Below are 25,058 nucleotides of genomic sequence, written 5' to 3' on the forward strand. Positions count from 1 at the left end.
CGGATCCACGCTTTGAAGACTCCCAAGCTCCTTAAAAAGCTCCAGAGTCTTTCCTCCCTTTCACAAGCCTATCCATTCGGCCAACCATCGCTTCACTCATCCCCTAGTTTTGCACACGTAGCTCGCAAAGTGACGGCAAGGCCGACTTGCCCGGGACTCTGTGTCTGACGTCTTCTCGTTCAATATTCCTGGAGAAGGGATCCAGTGCGTTGACCTATTGTGCGAGGCAGCTGCCAACCCAATTGACACAAATAGACGTAACCTATAATGAAACTCTAGATGGTACCGCGTGCTTTTGATGCCGTCAACAGTCTCGGTGGAAGTTTAGAGGTAGTTTAGCAACTCCGGTGAATACAGTGTTCCACTTTTATCACACCAAAGAAATTACTGCCGGTGCAGTGTTCGCGTTCGCAGCATGAGAATATTCAGTCTGAGTTTACGATCATCCACCAGCTATTGTATTCTCACAGTTTTACTTAGTCATGGGCGATGCTGTTCACTGAAATCGTGATTAGTTTGATATCATGCACATGTCCAGGAACTCCTACTTTTAAAAGGAAAACTTTCACAGGATTCAGGGACACGAAATTACTACTACCAATGCTTGGATCTGCACGGATCTGTTTCTTTATCGTCTGCCATCGACGATTGTGCTACGTATTACTGAAATCGCGTATTATGTATCCATTGCTTTTGATATCAAAAGAGTACTTGATTATCAACCAGTACGAAGAAAAGTATTTTGCTTTCAAAGATATTTCATCTATACCTGGATTCCAAGTCCTGGCCTCGGCTATACCGATTACTTCAATTACTGTCCACTTTTATATTTTGCGCACCTATAATGCGACAAAAATTTCTTAGCTGAATGCGGAGATTTCCTTTGTAGAAGTTCTGAGTATCTCCTTTCCACGTTTTCCTGTTGCGTTCAGGCATTTCTTAGACGACCGCTTTTAAACTGCATTGAAAACTGTCTCGCTTTTCACGTCTCGCTTTGCGACGCTTTCGTCGTACCAGAAGATTGAAATCCTATTTCAGAATCGTTAGGGAATGGTAAAGACGCACTGTGTATTCGTATTCCATAATTTATAAAGTTCACGAAATACCTACTTCGAAACTTGACTAAAACGTCACGCACACTCTCGTCAAAAACACATACCTAATATTCTTTCAGGCATCTGTCGAAAGTTTAAGGACGATTTAAAAAAGACCACTGCAAAACCCTTTGCGCAGTTGTAATATTATTACATACGTACATGACTATTGCTACCGTTTTCTGATTCAATCTTTAGAGAGCCAGCCTGGCTCTTTTCGGAGTCAACAGATAACTCGGAAACTCCACCGGACGTGCTGACTATTTATATACACAAATAATACCTCTAAAAAATATCGAATTTCAAGGGAAAAATGCCGGCCCTCTGAAGGTTAAAGGTTATTCTCGTACCTCGAAAGCCTTCGGGCTGTCAGCGCTGGGAAAAGCGCGAAGTTGACATTATGCTTTACTTGTTAGAACTTGTACGGGAGCATCTGCCATCGGAGGCTGCGGGTGGCGTCACGACAACAACAGCGAGCACAGTGCCGACGAGCGCAAAAAGTGGCGTGTCAACCGGATGTTTTATAGCCAGTAATCCTGCGACGGTATTGATCGAGCAAAAACTGGCTCATTGGTAGAAAAAACGAGGCTGCAACCAGCTCGCGCGAGTCGAACGATTCTCAATTCCGACGTTGAAGACGAAGACAGAGTTTGGCTCGAATGGAGGACGGCACGTTTTCTTGGCGTTTCTTTAATTACCCGCCGGGGCTGAACGAAGTTCGAAAAGTTTGGTCCAATACCCAAAACCCAAAACTTGACTTCGAATGCTTCGAGTCGTAGCTACATACTGCGTAGAAACCTCATCATAGTCCCGATTTCGTATATTCCACATAGCAATGGTTCTAAATACTTTCGAAATACTTTTACCCCATTCAGCGGTATCGGATATCTTCTACAGTCAGAGGTGAAACTTCGGATTCACCAGAATTCTTTGGGGTCGTCGTCGACGGTTGGCCTTCTTGCTGCTCGCGACCGTAGCATGCGACACCGAGACGGGGCGTCGAGGAGAAGACGAGGAGAAGACGATGAGAAGACGAGGAGACGAGAAGTTCAGAGGAGTGGAAACGGGGAAGAGGCGAGAAACTTCTCTGAACTAAAGGTCTGAACTAAAGCCGAATAATTAGTAGAACCGAGGTGTTGCGGACATGTCTAACCAACTACGCGAGATGCTTTCAAATTTTCTCACTTTCAGGGCTGGTTGTAATGCTTCTTTTTTTACTTTTCAATTGATAATTCTTTTTTTTTTCATTTTACTTGTGCAACGTGCTCTGGAGCTTTAGGCACTCAAATCGTATACTCTACAATTGGCATTTCAATTCACGTCGAATAGCTTTTCAATTTTCACATGTAACTGTAGTTGATTGTAACGGATCGACTGTTTTAGGTTACATATACAAATTTTCTGACCGTGATTTAAAACATCCGAAGAAGACTTGCTCAGCTTACCTACAAGCTTACTATGTGGTTAACGTTTCGTACACGTGTTCGGAAAAATCAATGAATCGATAATGAAATCAAACTCGACTATTATCATAAAAGATTTTGACAGAGATTAAAAATTTGCATGTCTTTCAATAGCATATGACTTTCCTGTACCGGCGTCACTCTATCCAAACTCTCAAGTTTATCCAGAGTAGTTGGATTCCAATAAAAAGCTTCGTAACGCATGCCTATATTTTCTGAAAAAATGTATGAATCATTTTTCAACTGATGTAACTATTTTCGAGTCAAATTGTCGTTTTGTAACAGTATATTTAACTCGTTATATTCAACTGTTTGCAATTTTGCGCCGTGTTTTAATCTAAAAAATATCAAACTAACGATACGCATCGCTGGATGCGTGAACATGCTACGTTTGCGTTTGTGGGCTCGTAAAATGTAGCAACGTCGGTAGAAATTTATACAAGGGATAGCGGTACTGTGAGTGGATTGGTTTGCCACGATGGCGTTCATCAAAATTTGATGTCGATCCCTTATGTCATAAATGTCATCGAAATATTTCTGTTCCGACGTTAACAACGCTTGGCATCGCCGATAATATATATGTTGAGAATTCTCTTGGAACCCAAAACACATAACAATAATCAACGCCTTGGAACTTTTGCAACAATTTGGAACATACGTCTTTATAAAAATGTAAAGAACAAGCTCGCGTCCTTTCTGTACCGCTCTTTTTTTTTTTACCCTACACATAAGGTATCTTCATCATGATATTTTTTCACTACCCTGCCTCGATAAAGGATGACCTCGATTTATCAAATGGCGTGATTTTTAAGCCTTGACCAAAAGTTCAGAGCTTAGAAGCGACGCCCAAGTTGACACGGCATTATCCCTGATATGTTCGGACATGTGTAGAAGCGAATGTGAGCCAAGCTTCAAGTGTGGGTAGGTCGATACGCGGTACGTACGTCGAAGTCAAATCCTATCAGTAGTTGCGTCATAAAATGTCGAAAGGCAATCAATAAATAGGGCGGAGACCGGTCCTTGTTGCGAGTATTCAAATGAGAAGTAAAATATGTACATATCTATGCTGTACCTTGTGCCATATGCACTTGGCGCAAACGGGTTGAAGTTGAAATGCACGCTCGTCGTTCGTCGTTCCTGGCGAATACCTCTACCTGTAACTTGTTTCACCACCCATAAGAATCGTGCCGCGCACCAGCCGCTGTATCGAAGTAATTCATTCTCTGATGTCCTACTTATTACCTAAGTTTTTTCTCTTGGTTTTTGTTCCATTTATTTATTTATTTCTTCAGGTACGTAGGTAATCAAATAGACGGCAAACGAGAAGATAATCTCATCATACCCTCTCGGTAAATGATGCCTCGAATGTTGGAAAAAGCAACGTTATTGAAAACGTCACGCAATGTCGTGTGAACAACTCTGTACGTTAATTGTAACATTTTCAAATTAGTACTTCTACAATGTTATCTGGAAAGCGAGACTCGAGTATATGCAAGTCAGGAATCAATCATCCCAATGATTATTTTATAGTATCATTAAAATTTACGGGGGCTGAACTGCATTCGTATTCTGTTTACGAATAATATATTTTACAATTCAATAGTGCAACTTTTAACAATTTCGAAGTTAATTATGTTAGCGTAATGGAAGATAATTTAAAGGTGAGTTTGGAAAGCAAGAAAATATTAGTAATATCATAGTAGTTGTAATAAAGTTCAAATTTTAAAAATAGTACGATTTTGTGCATTTTAACGGTTTACTGAATTTCAGTAAATCTGAAAGTTATGAAAAAACGATTGTTTCTAGAAACACATTGTCGAAGTTGTCAGCTTCATAAAATTCAAAAAGTAGCATGATATTTTCCTCTTCCTTCCATACTACCTTCATTTAATTTACTTATGTCATCGCCTGAAATATGTTCCAAATATATATATATATATATATTTATATATAATCGTATGCTAGTGTTCCAGTAAATATCTATTTTACATATCCGTAAATTCATCAGTGAATTTATAATGTAAAATTTTCTAACAATCCCGCTATATACCTGACAAATTATGCAAATAATATCATCCAGTATTTCCATTGTAAAATGTATATCAGGCGTCCGCGTTGTCAATCTACGGTGACTGTATTGATTGCGAAAAGCTGAAAGGACCGACCAGGAATTCGCGCGCGCGTGTGTTGTGTTTGTGTAACAGTCTGGCCGAACATATTCCAATTATCGAACCCGTATTAATTAATGTCCTGATAATCACTTTTCGTGGCGTGGAAAATAATTAATTTCCTCCATCAGTATTATACCCGTTGATTGAGGGAACATTCGTTTTACTCGCAGTCAAGCATCGTCGTTGCTGCGCACCCGGCTTTTCGATCCGTGGCTACCTGTGAAGCTGCCAGTGTATATCGGAATTTGAGTTCGACGTGACGGAAGGACTAATTATTACGCCGTCTGATCGATTCTCCATTCTCGTCAACATTTGTAATATTATCGCCGTTGCAACTATCGTAAAGCGTTACGTTCGTCCTGTTGCAGGGATAAAAAGTTGTGGAAAAAGTAAAAGTCGCGATGTGTATATAATCACTTTCTTATCAATAATTTTTGGAACTAGTTTCGTACGCAGTGTTTCAAGTACTGAGTAGTAATGGTCTTGTTTTATGCGGAATATTCAACCTGCTTGGCTTGAATTAAAATGCATTATACGAGTATTGTGTACTGTTATACCGTTGTAAATGGAAAAGAAACATTTCCGCCGTAGACAGACTGCGAAGTCCTTATAAAAAGTGTGTCGGTATAAGAGTAGATTTTAACGAAAACTTCTAACACGGTAACGTGATAAGTTGGCGTGAAAAAACACTTCGGAAAGAGCTCGTCAGTCGAAGAAAAACATCATAAGGATGGAAAGTCACTTGTCGATCTTTTTTGTTGAACGGAAGGATACTCGGTTTTCTACCACGATACTATCTTCTCCATGAAATAAGTAGATTTTGTCATTCCAACGTGATCGAAGCGTACTAAACTCTCGTGTTTGTTATATAATCACAGACGATGAAACGTTATTGACAGAACCTGGCTTGTTTCTGTTCTTCTAAAACCTGAGCACTGATATTGGCAATAAAACCGATTTGCTTGTTAAGAATCACTGGATTCGATATCGTAAAGATTCTTCCAAGAATGATCAAAAGTATACGAAGGAGAATTATTGTTGTACTTCGCTTGATAATCTTATCTTAAATACATAACAAATACAGACTACGTCAATGTTTACCTTGAGAATATACAACGTAACCGATAAGTCAATGTTTCGATTTTTTCCGCTAATCTGAACCCCCGTGACGTGAATAGATACCACTCCCTTGTTTGCTCGTCTAACTCTTTCAACCCATCGTTATCAGTGTCGGAGAATTTAGTTTCACTTCGTGGCCTTACCACTTTACAGCCTGTGATATAAATAGGTAGGTATACTCAATAACCTGGCATGCGTCATATCCGGTCCTGAACGACCAAATATTCAAGTTTAAAATTATCATTGTTGAATTAGTTCACTAAAAAGTGACCAAACTGCGACACATCTCGGCACAGGCATCCGATACAATTCCCGAAACGATAATCGCGCTGTAAAAATGCATTCGAGTATTTTTTTTTCAACGAGTCAACTGCAAAAGGAATTCCACTGTTGCTATCTTCGGAATGTACGCACTTGATGACAGTCAGTTGGTCACTAAGTTTGAAAGTCGCCTCAAAAATTTGTAACGTTTCATTTTCAGGCGTATCAATATATTCCATCAATTCGATTCTCTAATCTTTCAAATTTCTAGTATTATTAACAATTCTATTCCGTCCTCGTCAGACTCTCGCCGTCGTCATCTCTGCAGTTTGACTTGCGAAAATAATGAATTTTTGTATGAATTTTGAGTGGAATGAATTGACATTATTATTTTTTTTATTAAAGTTTTACATTTTGTCGGTGAGCTAAGAAATCCTGCTAATTTGACGCGTTGAAGACTTGGGAGCTTTGATGCGCGACGAGTCATGAAGCGGGGTGAAAGTGGCGTAAAGATACAAGGATCGAGAAGGAGAACGAAACGGAAGAAGTCGCCAAGTAGTTACCTGGAAGCACGTGAAAGCGAGGGAATACGTGGCGGTTCTACTCCCCTTGGTACCGTAGCGGAAATTCATCCGTCTCGTATCAGGGAGAAGACAATGGATGCCGCTTTCACGCACCGTAATTGTTTCATTGTTTGGCGACAGTCTGGTGCAACGTGCGAGTTGCGAGGGGGGCACATTTATATCATCCCGTCGAATTGGTGGGTGGTGAATGGGTGTGGTGGTACCTTTGGGCTTCGCAGGGCATAGGTCACGGGCCCCGAGGTTTGTCGCTTGTTAAGTAGGGCACGCCTTCGCCAACCTGCAATTACCTACTCGCGTTCCAGAGTTGAATTCAGACCTGAAACAACCATTCATTTCAATGAAAACAAACCGGCTGACTAATCGCTCCCCGGTCCTTCGGGTCCCACGGACCAACCCGGTGCCAACGGAACTACGTACATTCCACCAAGTTGGATATTAACAGTATGATCTCTATACTGATACTACAGCCAGGATACTTGTATTCTTGTTGATTGAAAATAAAAAAAAACTTTCCTCTAAGAAATCGTCAACCTTGGTGGAAACAGAAATAATCTCGTGCTGCTTATATCATAGGTCCTAGTACATGATAGTAGAAATGCACTACATGGAAAGCTTCAACCATTCTGAAATACTTATCGATTGTTCTCATCTCTTGTCTCATGGCTCAATTCACGTTGTGATCAGCAACTCGTACATATTGTTACTCCGGGAACACTTTCTTGATTTGACAACAGGTTGCGTAAAATTAGTTTGTCCGTCCAATCCCGAAAACATTGTACTGGTTCATTACAATGATCGATGAAACCGAATTGATTGATATTTCTTAAGAACATCGGAAAAGGATTCATGTATGTTTTTTTTTCGAACATATTGGGACGTGAATTATTGCCAAAGTTTTGGCTAAGAATCAGAAACCGGCGTTATTTCGTTGTCAAAACACAAGTTTGGTGATTGCGCTTTAGTATTTCTTTTAGCTTGTTACAATTTCAGGCAGACTTGGTGGCCGACGAGATAAGAACAGCGGGTCCTAATTGTTGCTTGAGAGATTGCGGGCGAGAGATAGATCACTGGGTGGCGTGTGCCCTAACCAACTTCGAACTGAACCGCGTTGGCGAGTTTACCCTGCAACACCAACCATTCCGGAAGCTGGCAATCTCGGTTCCATAGTAATTTAGTACCACCCTCTACTACATAGCTTCTGCAGTCCTTACCGCGATTGTGTATAGCTTTACGACGCTATATCCATGCGATTGTAATCCTGGCTACTTTTGCGTCTGCCTCACAGACCGTCGCGTCGTTTAGATGAAACCGAAGGTGGTACTGTCCCTTCAAATGCTGTTCTATCGTTTTAGATATTGATTGGGTTTGTGGTGATTGTGCGGGTGAATCTAAATAACGACGCAGACTTGTAGGAGCTGGTAGGCGATTTATTTACAAGAGAATGTACAGAAATTTGAGCTATGATGTGAGAGGTCGAGTACTCAGATCGAGTGGACTGGTCGACTGCTCTGCACGAACGTTGGCTGGACACTCCGGCATCGTATGCAAGTAGGTAGTTAGGTACATACGTGCCGGAAAGCAATATTAGAAAAGGATAGAGAATGTTTTTGAAAAGAATGCTAAAGAAGTCAGGAAAACGGAACCTGGAAAAAACCTGGTTCGCCAGTTGGTCGCCAGATTTTATATGACCCTGTGACGCTTGCCTAAGGCTACCCTTCCAGGTACCGCAGGTTAGGAAAAGTCGAAAAGTATGGACAATAGCGAAATCAATAGAATGGACATAAAGATATCTGCAACCTAAGTGTATGGCATAGGCGTATGTGAAGACATAGTCGCCACAGGTTGAATTCTATGCCTGTAAGTCAATGGTCGAACGACGCCGGTTTAATAATTATCGTTTTTCTCCATTCTTTTTCTTGTGTTGCTGAATTTTATCTGTTTAATGTAACGCGTAATCGAGTATAGTTTACTTTTTAATCTGGTGAGATTCCCTATTCTTTTGACATTCGATGGCGATGGGGTTGTAAGTCACTGATTGAAGGAATATAGTTGAATAATTCTCGTTTTTCTCCATTCTTTTAAACGGCAAGAAGCACTCTGATGCACTTTACTTTCCTGTTTTCATTCAATCACCTCGCCCATCGGACGATTTTAAGTGGATAACCCACGGACAGTTAGTTGCAGCTACTAAAAAAATCACAGCATCCCGCGAGAATTTGCAAGTTGACGGCAATTCCTAGGGCTGATGACATATGAGATGACGGGACGGTAGTTTCTGGCGAATCCATGCCGTAGGCTTCGTTGTAATTGAGTGATTTGCATCTTGGTCGAGAGCAGGGCAAGGTGGTCGGGAGTGGTGTGAGACCAGGGGTCGGTCATGAGCACGCAACTCGATACAAGCCCAACTCGGCTCAGCTCAAGACACATTGATTGAACCGGGAGCACTTGACCCTGCGTGCCAGGATGATGTTGGCAAATTATAGGTACACAGTGCACTCTCTGCCGGAGCATCATAGCCGCATCGAGGCACCTGCACTACAGGTCTGAATAATTCATCGAAGGGTTCCGGTACATCCTGTTTTCACCCTGCACCACTCTTAGGTACCGCTTCTGACGATAGGCCTGCGACGACAACGTGCGTCTCGCGTAGACAAGAGTGTGGTAACACAGGTTTCAACTAACAATAAGTACAGGCTGGATATTTGCTGCGTTCACCATCGTACGAAAAAACAACGCCTTTCATTCTTTTGCAATGGCTTAACTGTGCTTGGATCCGGTCGACTGCAGTTGTTGTTGGTACATTCAATTAATTTCTCATCTTCTCTCGATTTATAACGATCGATGTTTGTTTATTTGAATGACGATACCGGGATTGACTGATAAACTGTGTGACGGCTTAGTAGATAGCCGTGGTAAGAGTCAGTCGGTCACCCGCCGGTCCAGGAATAACACGTATAAGTTTGGTAACGCAACATTGTCTGATTTCATGTATATCGTCGTGTATCCCTGCGAACGAGCATATTTTACGTTTACCATAAAAGCGACGAACCCTGTAAGGGAAGTATCAAGTAGAAAGGAACCCGGGGCCGACTCAACACTGTACTACGACAAATAAAGAAAGAAAGATAAGTTCCTAAGTATTTATTTAATAGTAACAAACGATATGTTACAACTGATATAAACAATTGCAGCACGGACTATTGCATGTCGGCATAGTTTCATCCTTATACGGAATTAATAGCCCTCCATGCATTCAAATGGCTAGGTGAAATCTGATGATATACTCTGACGGCATTCCCAGCGGAGACATCGAATTACACGCGTCAAACCCGAGTGGTTTCTACACAGGCGCGTCTTTTCTCCCTTCAATAACGAGACTTATACACAAACACCTGACAACCAGTAGTTACGGAAAGTGAGTGCCGTCATCGATTTCTTGTCGCATCAAGTCGCCTATTGCAAATGGATTTTCTGCCTCCGTGTAAACTATTGCAAATCTTTTCTGACAGAGTTCAACACGACCGATATTGAACATCTATTTTAATCGATAGTTTGTCGAATTTTCGTACACAATATTTAAGGGAGAGGAAATAATACTTCCGGTGAATTATAAAATCCAGAGTTGCGCGACCAGTATAATTGGCATGGCGTTCCGAGAGTTCTTTAATCGTGGTTACGGTACCGGTAGAAATACGTATTAATTGGACGTGCGAAGTACTCCGCACGTTAGAAGAGGATGTGCTCGTTCATACTTCATAATTCCAATCACCAAACGCGAATTTGTCGAGTTCGCAGTGTCGTGGTATTGTAAGTGAATAGGTTGGCATTCACCCACCACCTCGCATTCTTCATTTCCTTTTTTCTCATCTCTGCTCTTTATTCTCAATAATAGTAACAATAATGACCAAGGTTATCATCAGCACTCTCTTTCCTTTCCTTTCCCGCCCCCTCTCCCTCCTTTAAATATGCTCAACGTCTCGATGTTTCTCCATTCGCATGAACGTGCTGAGGTGATTGCAACATCGATGGAGCTGGGGGAAGGGCGAAGCCCTTATATAACTGCGAACGATTTCATTCTAACGCGTATAAAAAAAAATGTCGCCGTGCCTCGCTTTCTCCCTAAACGTCGCATTTTCTCAGCTTTCATCCCTCGACCCTCGTAATGGAAACCAATACTCGCTATCCTCTTTTTGAAATTATTCGGATACGCAGCGTGGGAAATGTTTCTGAGATAGAAGTATAAGTTGCGTTACTTTCGACATGCGAACCAAAATTCGAAAAATATATCACTGTGACATTCCGTTGTCGCTGCAAGCTCTTCGTGTGAGCATAACACACAATCGTTTACCCACTTAAGGCATATTATCTATTGCCACGATGACTTGCTTTATAATGCGTTTTTTTCAAATTTGTAAAACAGGTTTCCAAGGTTAGTTCCCATGTTTAAGTCGTATACCTGTTCAGTAACGTTGATATTAATTTTCATGTCAGTTAAATTTCAACCCCGCTGTGGCGGTTTTGTTTGGAGTACGTACAAACTCCGGTTTTATTTCTTGTACTTGGCAGCTACGTTGCCTGTTCTGTGATGGCCTTACTTACACTGATTTCTGATATTTGACGCGAGGAAAACTGCGGGTCTACGTGTGACCTATTTTTAAATATAAGTCAGTTTTTCTTTTACAACGTTTGATAATATACTGTATGCACATATTCGTATGAAAAAATGTTTTGCTTTCATGCGAACAGTAATATTAGTTCCTGGTGGAGGGCCTATTTGTAACTGGCTGTCACTTGATTTGATTGTTAACCAACGCTATTGATATTCTGTCGGCCTACTATGACTGGACTCAAGTAAATTTATGGTTATTGTTCCCCATAATTAAACCTGAGGTCAAGACTTCCTTCATCGCCACTTAGGGGATGTTGGAGTACCGGTCGATGGAGAAAATCGTATCAATATATTTTTCTTTCAACAGAGTTGCTAATACCGGTGTCAAAAATGATCGCAGATTAATTAGATTATTTTCATTCCATGTTCATTTTTTGTTGGTGGATCAGACTATGGGCCTAAAATACTTGAAAGTGTTGACAGATAATTGTCGAAGACAGTCACGCTCATAGGGTTTTGCGTGTCTGACAGGATTGCATGAGCAGTCGGCTTGTTTAATACGGTTGCTCGTGGAGAAGGGTCTGGTAATTGCAAGAACCTTTTATAGCTTCGCGTGTGGGCCCACAGGCCCGCCGAGCGTCACAAAAATTTTCCTATGAGTAATTGCCTTTAGTTATTTTCAGTCAACGACCAAAGCGTTATAAAGTACCAAGTACTCTTGAATCATCAAAGGTGCGTACAACACCTATCAATTCAGTACAATTAGGAGGATATGTCCACTTGAGCACGTTCTCGAGTTTTTCTTTGAGCAAGCCTTTGTCGGTCGCGTAGCTCCTCCGCCCGATCTTTACAGTGTAAAAATCGTTAAAAAGGCTCCAAACCGTACTTGCCACCTGACCTCGAGAGTTAACTGTTTCATCTAAGAATGACAATGTCAAGCCGAGTCAGGGAAAAGAAGTCGCATCGATTTAGCGTACTTGGTACCCGTAAGCTGTCGGGAAGTCATTCATGCGCAGTCTCAACTTTGCCTACCTTCTAGAATTAACGAATTGGTGAATTTCCCCAAACCTTATCGAGTTTGTCGGTCATTCTGTCGGATGTAGACATAGCATAGTTTATTGTGTAGCATTGGGGGAGGGGGGTTAGTAGTAATTGCCCTCCCCCTCTGTTGCACGCTGTGCTTTTTTCAACAAGCGCATGTATAACCCGCATTTCGTGCATTTAGGGCATTATAATATAATGACGTTTCTTAAATGATTTCAGTTATATGAACTAATCATAAGAACAACGATTGACAAACAAAATCATTTAGTTTTATTTTATTGCTTATTGCCTCCCTTGAGAAATAATGGATATTACCTCCCTGGGAAGGAGTAATGAAGTCCACGCTCGAAATTAGCGATTTTCCATTCGCGTTGAATGCGAAAAAAAGGCCTGTTTCATGGACGTGTTGAAAAAAGAACTTCTAATTAACTTCAGAATGTGTTCCTTGGTTGTGCGTGAAGTTTGAATTGTGATTTAGTACTTGTCGTAATTCTTTCATCTACAAAAAGCTCTTTGAAGATCTTGCCACAGGTTGGATCCAGATGATTGCAGTTTTTCGGTCACACGTGAATTGTTCTTGACAGAAGAAATAAAGAAAGAGAATATATAGAAGAACAAAGACTGAAAAACACGGTAAAGCTCGGTGGCGAGGGAACGCCTGCAGAGACTTTATTCACTTGGAATATTCGCAAACCGTACGTAGGTGGATCGTAGCTCGCTGATCGTTCGTGCGTGACGTTTGTATTGCGCCAATAGTTTGAGAACGCTTTCTTTGCAGCAATAATGTTTATACACATCGCCTTACGACGAATCGCTACGTGTAGCGCGTCGCTTCACGTCGAAACTCGAGTATATCCGTACGTGACTCAGTGCCATCATTTCGGTATGCTTTCACCGGCATCACTGTTAAGGAGCACTTTTTTTTTTTGGCTTCGTTGCCCCCCCTGTACGAACGAAAACCCATTCGTCTCGAGTCCAATGTAGAGCCACTAAAGTATCTCCATATATAAGGTAGAACTGATATACATATAGGCTACGTAAACCTTTGAGTATGCCTGAACAACAATGCGTAGATCTGTCTCATGATTGGATATTACTATTTATAGTTACTACCGTTTCGAAGATACTTTATACATTTCAATTCTTCACTCGTCTCTTTATGGCGTTGCATTGTCCTTGATATTTATCAGCCAAGGGTCACGTAGATCTATGGATCATATTTCGAGAGTATCGATTCACCATCACGTCGAAGTGAGTTTCGGCATCAAGGTTACTTTGAACAGTGAAAATTTTTAAAATCCGTGCTTTTTTCGCTGACCTTGAATAACCGGTATTTCCGGGTCTGATCGTCTTGTTTCGACGTTGTATATTTGAATCCTCGAAACCGAGAAAATTTTTCAAAGATGAAGTATGTCGTGCACTTCACGTATGTTTTATGTAAGATTCCTCTTACAGCATCCAGATACCAACTGTTTACTTGGTACTAGTGTCTTTCTTCTACAAATATTTCGTAACATCATTTCAAAGACATGAGATGCATGTAATACGCAGGTTTAGAATAGCGTCCAAGTTTAGCTACTTCACAGTAACGCTGTATTTCTCGGGATCCTGAAGAGTTTCGTCTGCGTCGATATTGAGGAGCGATTTCCGGCCCATTTCCGAGCAATCTCGAACACCTTTACACCTAACCTAACCTGACCTAAACTTACCTTATCTCACCTCACCTAACCCCCAACCCAGCCTCTTTGAAGCTCACCTTGAGAAAAACAAGCAGTAAAACCTGGTTAAGTATCGTGGCTGCGTACCTACAATGTGTACTCCAAGTGCACAGCGCGGAACGTTATTATATCAGATAGGCTGAGGTCTTCGTCGTATTTTCGGTTGGTTATCTTCCTCCTTCCTGTGTTTTTTACTCCCTTTCCTAACCGCGTAAACGCGACCCCTCCACTTTGTAACATCGTGAGTAACGATCTCTATCCAAGACCCAATTGCCTACTCCAGTTCTGCCAGTGTCTCTCAAACAGTCGACGTACCTGATGAAAATAATACAGAATTCTTTTTCGATTATGGTTTGGCTACTGTGATTCCTGAATGCCATAGTTCAGCCAAATTAGACATTTTTGAAACGTCTACTTCGAAAATTACATTAGAGAAAATTAAATTTACGAAACTTGTTTACGAAAAACGGCACGAAAATTTGAATAATCAATTATTCCCAGTTCTTTTTTAGAGCGAAATAAATCCCGCTTATAGGTGCGAAAACTGATTCGAGTTATCAATGCTGGCCGCAATCTGTAAAGACTTACTGCTGACAATGAGTTCGGTATCTAATTTGACTAGACCAAGTGGGTCGAGGTTTTCGTGGTCGATAAACGTGTTTTACATAGATAGTTTCCCTCATATCCGTTTCACATATAGGTACGAATAATAATTGATTATAAATGCTTGTGATTCAGTTCTTACACCTGAAAAAAAATTTGTGCAAAAAGTGAACAATGAACAATTGTGTTAATATTACGCATGTATACATATAAAGTGGACATGTAATGCAGACCAAGTTTTTATGTCATTCGAATCATGCGTTACGTTGTTTCCGATCTTATTTTTGTCTGTTTTTTTTTCTAACAAACGTAATTTCAAATTCAGGATGCTGAAAACATAGTTTCCCTTGTGAATTATATCTTGGAAAAAAAAAGAATTCTGAAATTCATACGGGATTTTAAATCACCCAGTCGTTCTGAATTATGTAACGATAAAACATACCTTCTGTATCATCTCAATGGAGAATTCTTTGCAATATAAAATCGTATGTTTTACTCATAATTCGTCAGTATATCCATCGAAGTGAAAGTTTTAAGAACAACAAAGAGCTCAAAAAATGACGCAGCTTTGTGGTAGTTTTTCTGAATATAGCGTACCATTATGCCCATTTGATTCGAAAAGTCCCCGAGACGTAGAGAAAGTTCGAAAATGATAGGAGACGCAAAAATGGCGGTCCGCTGAATTTCTCTAATTGATCTCGTTAAAAGTCCGAGAACAAGATTAACCCGTACGTAGGTAGGAAATGGATGGCGGCGAAGCCAAGAGGCTAAAGATAGGCCATTATCTACTAGGGTCGAAGATTATTAGGGCATCTCGAAGAAACTTGGCCGGAACTTTACCTGCACCTGCTCTCAATCTCCGATGGCTAACAAAGATCCCACGGGCATCGGGAACCCGCCGTTCTTGAAATTTAACGCGAACATTTCGAACTTTTATCGGGCCCAGAACCATTTTTGGCCACCACCAAATCACTCGGTTTGACCCGATTAGAAGCCACTCTCTGTGCGCCGGTCCGAATAGGAAATGACTCGTTCCACTAAAACTAACCTCGATAAGCAAACAGTGTTACATTCTCAAAAGAAGTAATGGATGTATTAATTCAAGCATAATTTAGGCGTATATTGACTCGGTGAAAAGTAACAAATGTAAAAAAAAATTGTTACTTTTAAAGGATCATTATTACTAAATTATCTACCCATTTGTTAATACCATTAGTGTTTTTTTTTTTTTTAATCAAATATGCGCAGAAATATCAACAGTCGTTGAAGTCTGTAATAATATTCCGGCCAATTATAAATTCCTGTAAAATTCAAAAACTGTAGCAGTAAAACATTTCACCATGACTTAACAAATGAAAAAAACCGCAGTCCGGTACTTCTTGAGACACTTATTGGGTCCGAGAAAATATGCATGCATCTAAATAGCGTTTTTGTATTACAAATTGCTTCAATATTTGCATGAAAAGAATGTAATAGAGATAAGTTAACGCCACCTACTTCACGTCCCACGTTTTGCTCCTGCAACTTTGACGAAACTCCGAGGTTAATTATAGACTAATGCACCGCAGTTCCATCGCGGTGCCTTGTTTCCGGTTCCCAAGCTCCTGTACTTTAGATGCCGTTCGCAGTTCGCGGTACCCGTCATCGACGTCGTTTGCACCTCCGCCGCCTTCGCGACTGATAAGCAAACGACTTGTTACGTAACGCAGCGAGGCAGAGAGACTCATTCTTCGGTAAAGCATGTTCTCCACGTGTGTTCTGCATCGGTAAAATTCTGATCGCACGCGCATTGGCACTGCAGGCAGCACACTGACGCCGGGTGTCCGAACCGGTTCCGACCAGCTGGTGGCACAGATTCGCCAACCCGCGAAACACGTTTCGGCCCAAAACCTCGAGCACTTCCGTAGGTTGTATAACCGAAGGCATTCTCTGCCTACGCTCGCCATACCTGCAGCGATCAGCAGCTAGCCACAATTTTCTCTCCTCGATTGCTTCTGTCGCAAGTCGAGTAACGCCTTTGAACTCGATTGCGAGAAATGAACAGGTTGTTCCTCGTTTCAATGCGTATATATATATATATATATATATATATATGCTAGGGTGAGCCGAAAAAACTAACCTATCAAATCTATGGTGTTGAAAGGATCTGTTTACTGAGAAAAAAATTCTCCCGTTTGAAAAAGTTTTTAACTATATATATATATATATATTAATGATTTGTCGTCGCCCGATGACTGGATGTTTCGCAGATGATGAAAGCATATTTTTTCACCAAATTCTATGACCATTTTCTCGATCAAGTCGAAAATTTGGAAATTTTTTTTCCCACATTTTCTTGGTGCGTAGAAAATACGTGCTGTAATGCTTTCGTGGGAAAGCCTTGTAAAGTTACGTTTTGAAGAACCTTTGATATCATCGATATTTATATCGTTGTATGATTGTTGGTGTTTTATTTCATTGCACAACTGATGTTGAACGAAAATTACAAAGTTATTGCAATAACGGCTGGAAAAGAGGAACAAGAAATTTCTTACCCAAGCCAGAACTCTTATACGTATCGATTGCCTGTTATAGGATAATTAAATAGTACCCGCTCGATAGAATAATATATTGCTGCAGGGTATCCTGAACAATATCGTCGCAGTATTTCGTGCAACAAAATTCTGTCAAGTTATTCTGTTCCAGCTAGGATAGGTTAGAATATCATTCTCGTTTATTATTAAAGTCGTAATATTCAATAAATACGGGAATACCGATAATGTCCGTTGAACATCAAATCTTTTGACTTTATTACGACAGACACTTGTTCGCTGTAGAAACGTTTGTAAATCATTAGCGATAGTACACAGAATGAATCTTAACGATACTTTAATTAACGATGCAAAGTATAATTCGAGTCAATTTCGTGAAACGATATTACTTGAGTAACGTAGGTACCTCTCTATCAATGGATAGCCTGAAACAGCGGTGATAAAATGAAATACGGGAGCCAACAATTTGGCGAAATAACAGACGTGCACCTCGCTTGTCCGAGAAGACAGCAGCGCTATGAAACTATGATAATAACGGGAGTCCGGGGTGGTTATCCATCTTCGGAGACAAACAAGCGAGAAACAAGTTGCTGGTTTCCAACGAAGATGGATTGTCCGGTCCATCCGAAGAACGCCGCAGTTTGCGCGACCAGCCATATCCCTTCGCTTTGCTGTCCTGGCCCTATTGTCCTAATCCTGGACCCCCTCCTCCCTCTTTCCCTCCTTCCCTCCTTTCCCCCTTCAGATCTGTCGAGATCACATCCCGCCGATAATGGCACTTGAAGGGTTTTTTTTTTTTTTTTTTTTTTTTTTTTTTCAGGTCAAGTTCATTTCAGGATCCTTTCAGAAACATCTTGACCCGCTTTCACCTTACAGAGCCTCTTGTATCTCAGTTGCAGGGCCCTTTATTTTCCCCCCTTAACCTTCTCCCCTTTTCTTAGGACTTCCGGCGGCTGTATACATACCCGACACATTTTATTTACGATTAATCTCGTTCCGAGCAATTATATTATCTTCGACGGAAAAGTCGGGTAACTAATGTCATTATCTTCTGTTGTTTCAGGTAAGCGGTTTTAACGCAGGGCGAGCGTGGCAGCTCAGGAATGGTTTCTGCAGTCAAGGTGTGAGTATAATAATCATCGCCTATTATCTCACGCTGTTTGCTTTTCCTGTACTCAGGCGCAAACTGTCGCGGCAAGGTAGCCCGGAGCTAAGCTGTCTTTTTGCTATTTCTTTCTCTTCCGTTTCTCGAGCTCCAGATCTTTCCCTCGTCTTTTTTGGCCTTTTCCCTGTTATTCCACTTTCTTGCGTTGTGTAGATATAAAGGGTGAGTCGGTAGAATATTTAAGGATAAGAGGAACATAAGTATAATCAATCCGTATTGCCACGTAGCCAATCAGAAGAGTTATCAGCCTGATCGACTTGAAACATCGACGATGTTATTAACATCGTAAATAAAAGAACGTCCATTTTTTCTCTGACGCTTCAAGCTAGCGTCTCGGATGTAACACAGTTGGCTACTCTGATGATAATGATACAAACACGTAATACCCAGGGATTGCTCACTCAAGAAATCATTGAACCATTTCATCCGAATTCAGACAGGTAATCGCTAAAAGTCGCTGGAAATCGCTCGAATCGCATGATTTCTATTTCCCTCGTGGAAATCATCGGGAATCACAAAAAAATCACGCGATTTCGGAAATCGCTGGGAATCACTCATCCCTTGTCCAAGCAAGCAAGCATTTATTCAACTTCTGTGTATATAGATGCATTCTCGATGTCATCTCCTATTATAAGTGAAAAAAGTTTGAGTGTTTACGAAAATGTTTATGCGAGAGTAAAAAAATTATTCTAATTTCTTTAATAATCTATATTATTTATTGAATACCCCACGTATCCCTATTCGTAAATCAATTATTGTTGATCTATAATAATTAATCATTGTTCATTTCCTGGCAGTCTAAAAATCAATGATTTCTGAAATTTAGAAATCACTCGTAATCGTTGGAATCAGCAGAAATCACACAAAGTCACGGGTCTCATCTCATCGATTTCTTTTGGAAATCGTCGTGGCACCAAATTCGCGAGTGAGCAACCCGTCGAGTAATACCGAGCAATGTCGAATCTGTTCTTAAACATAACTTTCTTCAAACGTCAAAAGGTTTCGCAAGAGACACGTCTGAATTACTGACTTTTGTATCGACCGAGACGCGTTTCAGTTTCAACAGTTTTCACCGAAATCATGCACACCAATATATATATAAACATTTGATACGCTGCCGATACCGAACCTGCACTCGAATTTCACTTCTATGTCAATACTCACCGTGTTTCAACGTCGTTTACGGTGTCTTTTGATAAACGAAGCTCCTTCCACTCTCGCAGCGTGTATCGGTTCACCCTGTACACCGTACGATCGTATCCGTCGAGTTTCCGGATCGGCGTAAGTTGCCGATATGAAATATTAATACGACGGTGAGCCGCGGTTGCAGAGAATCGCGGCTATTATTACTCCATCCGAATCGCTGATGTAATATCTCCGATTTCGCACTGGGCCGCATTGTGTAAGCCCTGCGAGGTTTGTAGCTGTGGTAGCGAGTGCCAGCCGTTGCTTATCCAATTATTTAATCATTTTCTCTTTTTCGGGACTAGAGGTTACCTTTTTTTTCCTTCTACAAAAAAATTCAACACGTTTGGTTCTGTTTGAATATACGGAATGAAACGGACGCGGTTAAATTTGACGTTTAACCTTCAATTCCATTTACGTGTAGCACCTTACATGGTTGTAAAAATGAGTCATCTGGCCACCACGTAAAATTGCCAGCACGCATTGATTCGTGTTTTATTCAAGTCGAAACCGTGCCGCGTACTGCATTTGTGTGTGGATTTTAATGCAAGTTTCGGCCCTCAGGGCTGCCCTGTTAAACACAACAATCTTTCGGTCAGACTAACACACACACATATATACATATATATACACGTATGTGTATATTCGTTCTAGAAATGGAATTGTAAAACTTCTCAGGGACTCTACTATTCCAAGGGAATTTTTATCTTAACGCAGTTTTATTACGCCAGCCGTGTTTAGAGCGAAGTTAAGTAGTAAGATTAAATTCGAGCTGTCTCATCACTTCGGTGTGTAAAGAATATTTCCATAGTACGCGCCAGAATTTTTCATTAACATTGAAAAACAGGTGGGTGCCCGAGTATATTCCAAATTACTGGGATATTATTTATTGGGAAAATCATATCCGATGCCATGGGATAGCTAGACGAAAATGTGAGTCTGGCCAAAATAAATAATGACACTGAACAAACTGTATTTAGAGCTGCTCCGAGTTGGAGTACGTATAAATTTTTTTGTCTGCCATCGACGGCCGAAATTGATACGAAGATCGCAGAAAAATTGGATCTTCAACCTTATGCTCCTTCAGTCTCCACGCTTTACACCTTTATTTTCACCGTGATGAAAATTTAGGCGCGGAATACGATCGACGATCGGCTCGCAGCAGGGTGCCCCGTAAAATCGTGAAATATTCTACTTTTAATCATCATCGTTAATATACCCGTCGATTTCTTGCACTTCTCTGGCCTTTCCATTCGATTCGCATAGTCATCTTCGCTCGCTACAAGGTGGCCTCAAACTTACGTTGATCATGACCACTCCTTTCTTCAAAGAAAGGGAGACCGCCTTTGCCTTGGCTACCTGGAAGGCCTGGCCTTCGGCAATTCGGAGATCTCATTCCTCAGCACGCCACGCAAAGTTGCGGAATTTGGAAGAATGAGGGAGTTGAGTTTTTTGGAAGTTTTGGTCATCTAATGCTAGGTTAAGTCGGTGTTTTTGAAGAAAGTTGGTAAATGGAAAAATATATATTGCTGCGGTAGGAACCGGAAGCGAGTGAAAAAATGTGATTTTTAAAAGAAGTCTGGGAAATGGGGAAATGTCAAGGGATTTCATATTTCACTGACACTAGACATCCTGGATTGCTGAACAAGTTGCAAATTTTGAAATAATTGTTTTAGATTCTTTATCGATGCATCGGACACGAGGTTGAAACTCGTAACGTTAATATAACGATCTGTATTCAAGAAAAAACGTTACTTCGCAGCTTCAGGATTGTTTGAAATTCAGTAAGCTATAATTCAAGTAAAACTTACTAATACTGCACAGACTGAACTTTCTCGAAATCTCTCCAAAATAGTAAATTAACGAATTTTGTTTCCATGCTTTATAGCTTCAAGTTTACCGACTTCAATACTGTCAGGGCCCGGTATGTTTGCTAGAAGGGCTGGTGTAACGGCCTTTATTACTTTTCATCATAACGTAGACGCTCGCTATTCTCCCGTACAGTTCACTCTGATGGACTAGAAGCACTCGCTGTTTCTCCATCCATAATTGTATTTGCAGTCGGATTATATACCGGATCGATTGAATGCTAATGTAACGATATCACTTCACGCGACCTGTTATAAAGGAACCGACTGGACGTTGTGCGATTCCACTTATTCTCACTGCAGTGTATTTAGGACTGTTACATGTATGTACGTTGATATGTAAGGACTAGGCTTACGAACTGCTCGTTATATGCGGGGCATCGATTTATACTTCGTCATTACAGCGATAACTTATGGCGACATCAAATGAATGTTAGTGATCATTCTTCGTTGGTCGAATCACCCTCGCAAATTGTGGATAAAATTAAACGATACATTTTATGCAAAATAGTAAAATCTACACTGAGAAAAATTTCATTTGGCATAGTAACTAGAAAAATTCAGTAACACAGATATCTTTAAAAAAACTGTTCGAATATTGTTGGAATTACGAAAACGAGGTACGCGTAACGATTTTGCGCTATTGTCGATCCTTTTTTGGTATTTGCAACGCAAAATCAGTTCGTTCGGTTTACTGTACTTTTTTAGTTATATAAGGCTTTAACGTCAATCTATTGTTGCACAAGTATTAAATTTTCGCCACAGTTACAAGAAAATATAGTAACAGTGATCGTTATGAGAAGGAATAGTAACGGATACTAGACTTGCTGGTAAGAGCTAGAAAACTAATTTTCATTTTGTACCTAGAACTAAACTTTTCGATTGTGGTAAAAAATGAAAATAGTTAAGGACTGAGCGGTAACCGGAACTAAAAATTTCTCTCTGTGTAGCTGGTACTACAAAACAAATACCTACAATAGATCAATTACTATTTCTACTATCCGTACAGCAATATATTCAACCGGAAGGCGAAGTGGAAATGCCAGCAATTGTTGTACTCCTGGCAAACTTTTTTCCCTGTATATAGCATATAGCCTAGTGGAACATATCGTTACGACAATGCAGTACAGAATGGTCCTTACTTAAATATGAATCGATCATCAAATATAAATAACAACCGAAAGCCTAAGTTTAGGTGGTGTGTCATTTTTCACACAGTAATTCAAGACACTCTTGACCTGGCCTAGAAACATATCTATAAAAAGTCTGATAAAGTCCAGTGTGATATATTCAAGTATTTCTATTCAGCTCTATGACGCATGGCTATATTTGCCGACAAGGAAATGTCTTACCTTAGCACTGTCATCGGGTCGGCCAAACTGGGTCGCAGTGTGCATGTAGGTACTGCCTATCTATATCGTTATTATGTATGTCCACATATAATATTCGCATGTATTGGTGTAAGTAAGCAAAGGTCGCGTATCTCATTACCTTGTCTTTATCTTTGCGCTTTTGCGATTAACCGCGAACACCGAGGCGCGCTCGGGTCTGGCTCGCTGCGATTACAACTTAATTATTCAGGCAACCATCGGGGACGACGTAGCTTCTTCTAATCTCGTTCTTACGGCACGAATCCTGGGTATGTCGCCTTCTCGAAATCTCTCGTATACCTTTTTTTCTTTCTCCTTTTAACGAGTTCAGGGATCTGGGTTACAACGCCAACATCGACACTTGTATCGAAATTGAAATTAAAATTTTACATACATACGTGTCTCATTCTCCTACCGCTGGATCGAAGCGAAGAATTTTCTGTACGGCTGCTTTACGCAGAATTCATGGAAAAATAAATTTTCACACATTTTTAATAGTTGAGGATTCTTTTTTCTTGGTTTTAAATCATTTTCTATGCATGTCATCATTTTCGAAATTTGAAGCATTACTCACGTCCCTAAACGTGCTGTTCAAACATTTATGTTTAATGCACGCATGTTATTGATATCCCTAAATTTCACAATGTCCGTGAATTTTACGTAATTCCTTTTGAGTTCATTTTCCCCGTACACCAATGTTATCCTTATACACGTTTCTTCTCAGGAGTGTATTTTATTAGCATACAGCGAGTGGTCACCTAATTTTTCCATGGAGACGTTCTCCAACTTGCCGATTCCCAGAAAACTTTTCCCCTCAGCGTTCCCAAAGCAAAAAAATCTAACGAGTTCACCGTACAGGATTATTCGACGAAAAACACATTTAGATACGCTTTTTTGTGTCTTCAATTCTCAATCTAGTACGACATTTCACAGTGAAATAGTTAGCAGCCTTCAAGTGTGTGTTGAAAAATAGTCTACGTTACTTCATTCCTTGAGTAGACATTCGAAAATTGAAGAGAAAGATTGACATTTAAAAACAGCAAAGACCGTCAGACGTGTCGGCTCAAATTTACCCCGTTTCCAGAGTCGTGGCAACATTTCTTTTTATCAACGTATTAGCGAGTTTCACAGTTTATCCGTAGACCATGGCAGCTTCAGGGTAAAAGCGTTTACGACTTGTATAGATACGACTGTTGGTATAACGACGAGTTTGTTATCACACGTATCTAACACGCTTATGCTACTCTGTACGTAGGCATTAATATGTATGCGTGTATAAACATATTTATGCAAAAAGACGCACCGCCCGGTTAACACTTGAGCTCCGCATAATAGGCAAAGTGAATTTTACGTAAACACTTACCAACTACGAGCCGCAGTACAACGGAGCTTTGTACACTCGTACATGGATGTAATTCACTTAGCGCCCATTTGCCGTTTCGTAACCCATCGTGCACCTATATCTCCTCTACTCCTCTCTCACCTAACGTCCCCACCTTGGGGCCCATCGGTCTGTGTTTCATGTGCCACCCAGGGTGCCTGCCTCGTTGTGAATTGCGTAACGTACACGCGTTACCCATGGACGGTATGATTGATTATCTCAAATACGTAATTTTGTCCGTTCACTTGCGTCCGTATATAATTGAGCGGAGAACATCGTCGATTTCGACAAATTGACGGTATTATTGAGGACTCGATGGTATCCGTGACCTCCGCTAATCATCGTAAGAGAGGAAATTTGAACTCTTGTACAATTTGGCCGAACCGCGATGACCAGGCTTCTATGATTTTACACTACCTCCTATTCACCTGCTGCCTTTTCACTTTTTCAGCAGTCGAACTTGTCGGTAATTGCAATTTTTTAACAATATCGGAACGCTTCAGCGATTAGTTTGATCGTGATAATGGCCAGTATTGTAATCGCTAGATGACGAAGTGATTTCATATTTCGATTATTCTACCAATCCTCGATTAATTCGACTCTGTTCATTTCGTGCATTTTACCGCACTGACTAAACGAACTTTCAATCCCAGGTATTGGAATTGGCTTTGAATTTGACGACGATGCAACTGGGATTCCGGGTTTTCGATTACCGCTACCTGTAATAAATATCAGTGGGCTTGTTCAAAGCCGGGATGCGCTTTTTTGAAAGGCAAAACCTGAACTGAAGTAGATCAGCCTGTTCAGTCCGTATACATTGAACATTTTCAATAGTATGCACTGACTTTTTATGGACCGCTTGGCAATCACTTTGCTCGCGTTCCATCGAATC

General features: G+C 40.7%; 1 protein-coding gene across 2 annotated transcripts in view; it reads left to right on the forward strand.

Annotated features, from left to right (window-relative positions):
• Positions 1–25,058, forward strand: part of LOC138190342 (CCR4-NOT transcription complex subunit 6) — a 319,292-nt gene that overhangs the window by 105,016 nt on the left and 189,218 nt on the right. Inside the window, exon 4 of one of the 2 annotated variants that reach the window (XM_069133008.1) lies at positions 18,261–18,308. The exons of the other annotated variant lie outside the window; for it this stretch is intronic. Within the exon in view, the coding sequence (XP_068989109.1) occupies positions 18,261–18,274 (14 nt within the window). The 3' untranslated portion in view covers positions 18,275–18,308. Of the gene's footprint in view, positions 1–18,260; positions 18,309–25,058 lie in introns of those variants that run through there. 2 annotated transcript variants of the gene reach the window in all.

This window comes from Neodiprion pinetum, chromosome 1, assembly GCF_021155775.2.
Source record: "Neodiprion pinetum isolate iyNeoPine1 chromosome 1, iyNeoPine1.2, whole genome shotgun sequence".
Lineage (NCBI taxonomy): Eukaryota > Metazoa > Arthropoda > Insecta > Hymenoptera > Diprionidae > Neodiprion > Neodiprion pinetum.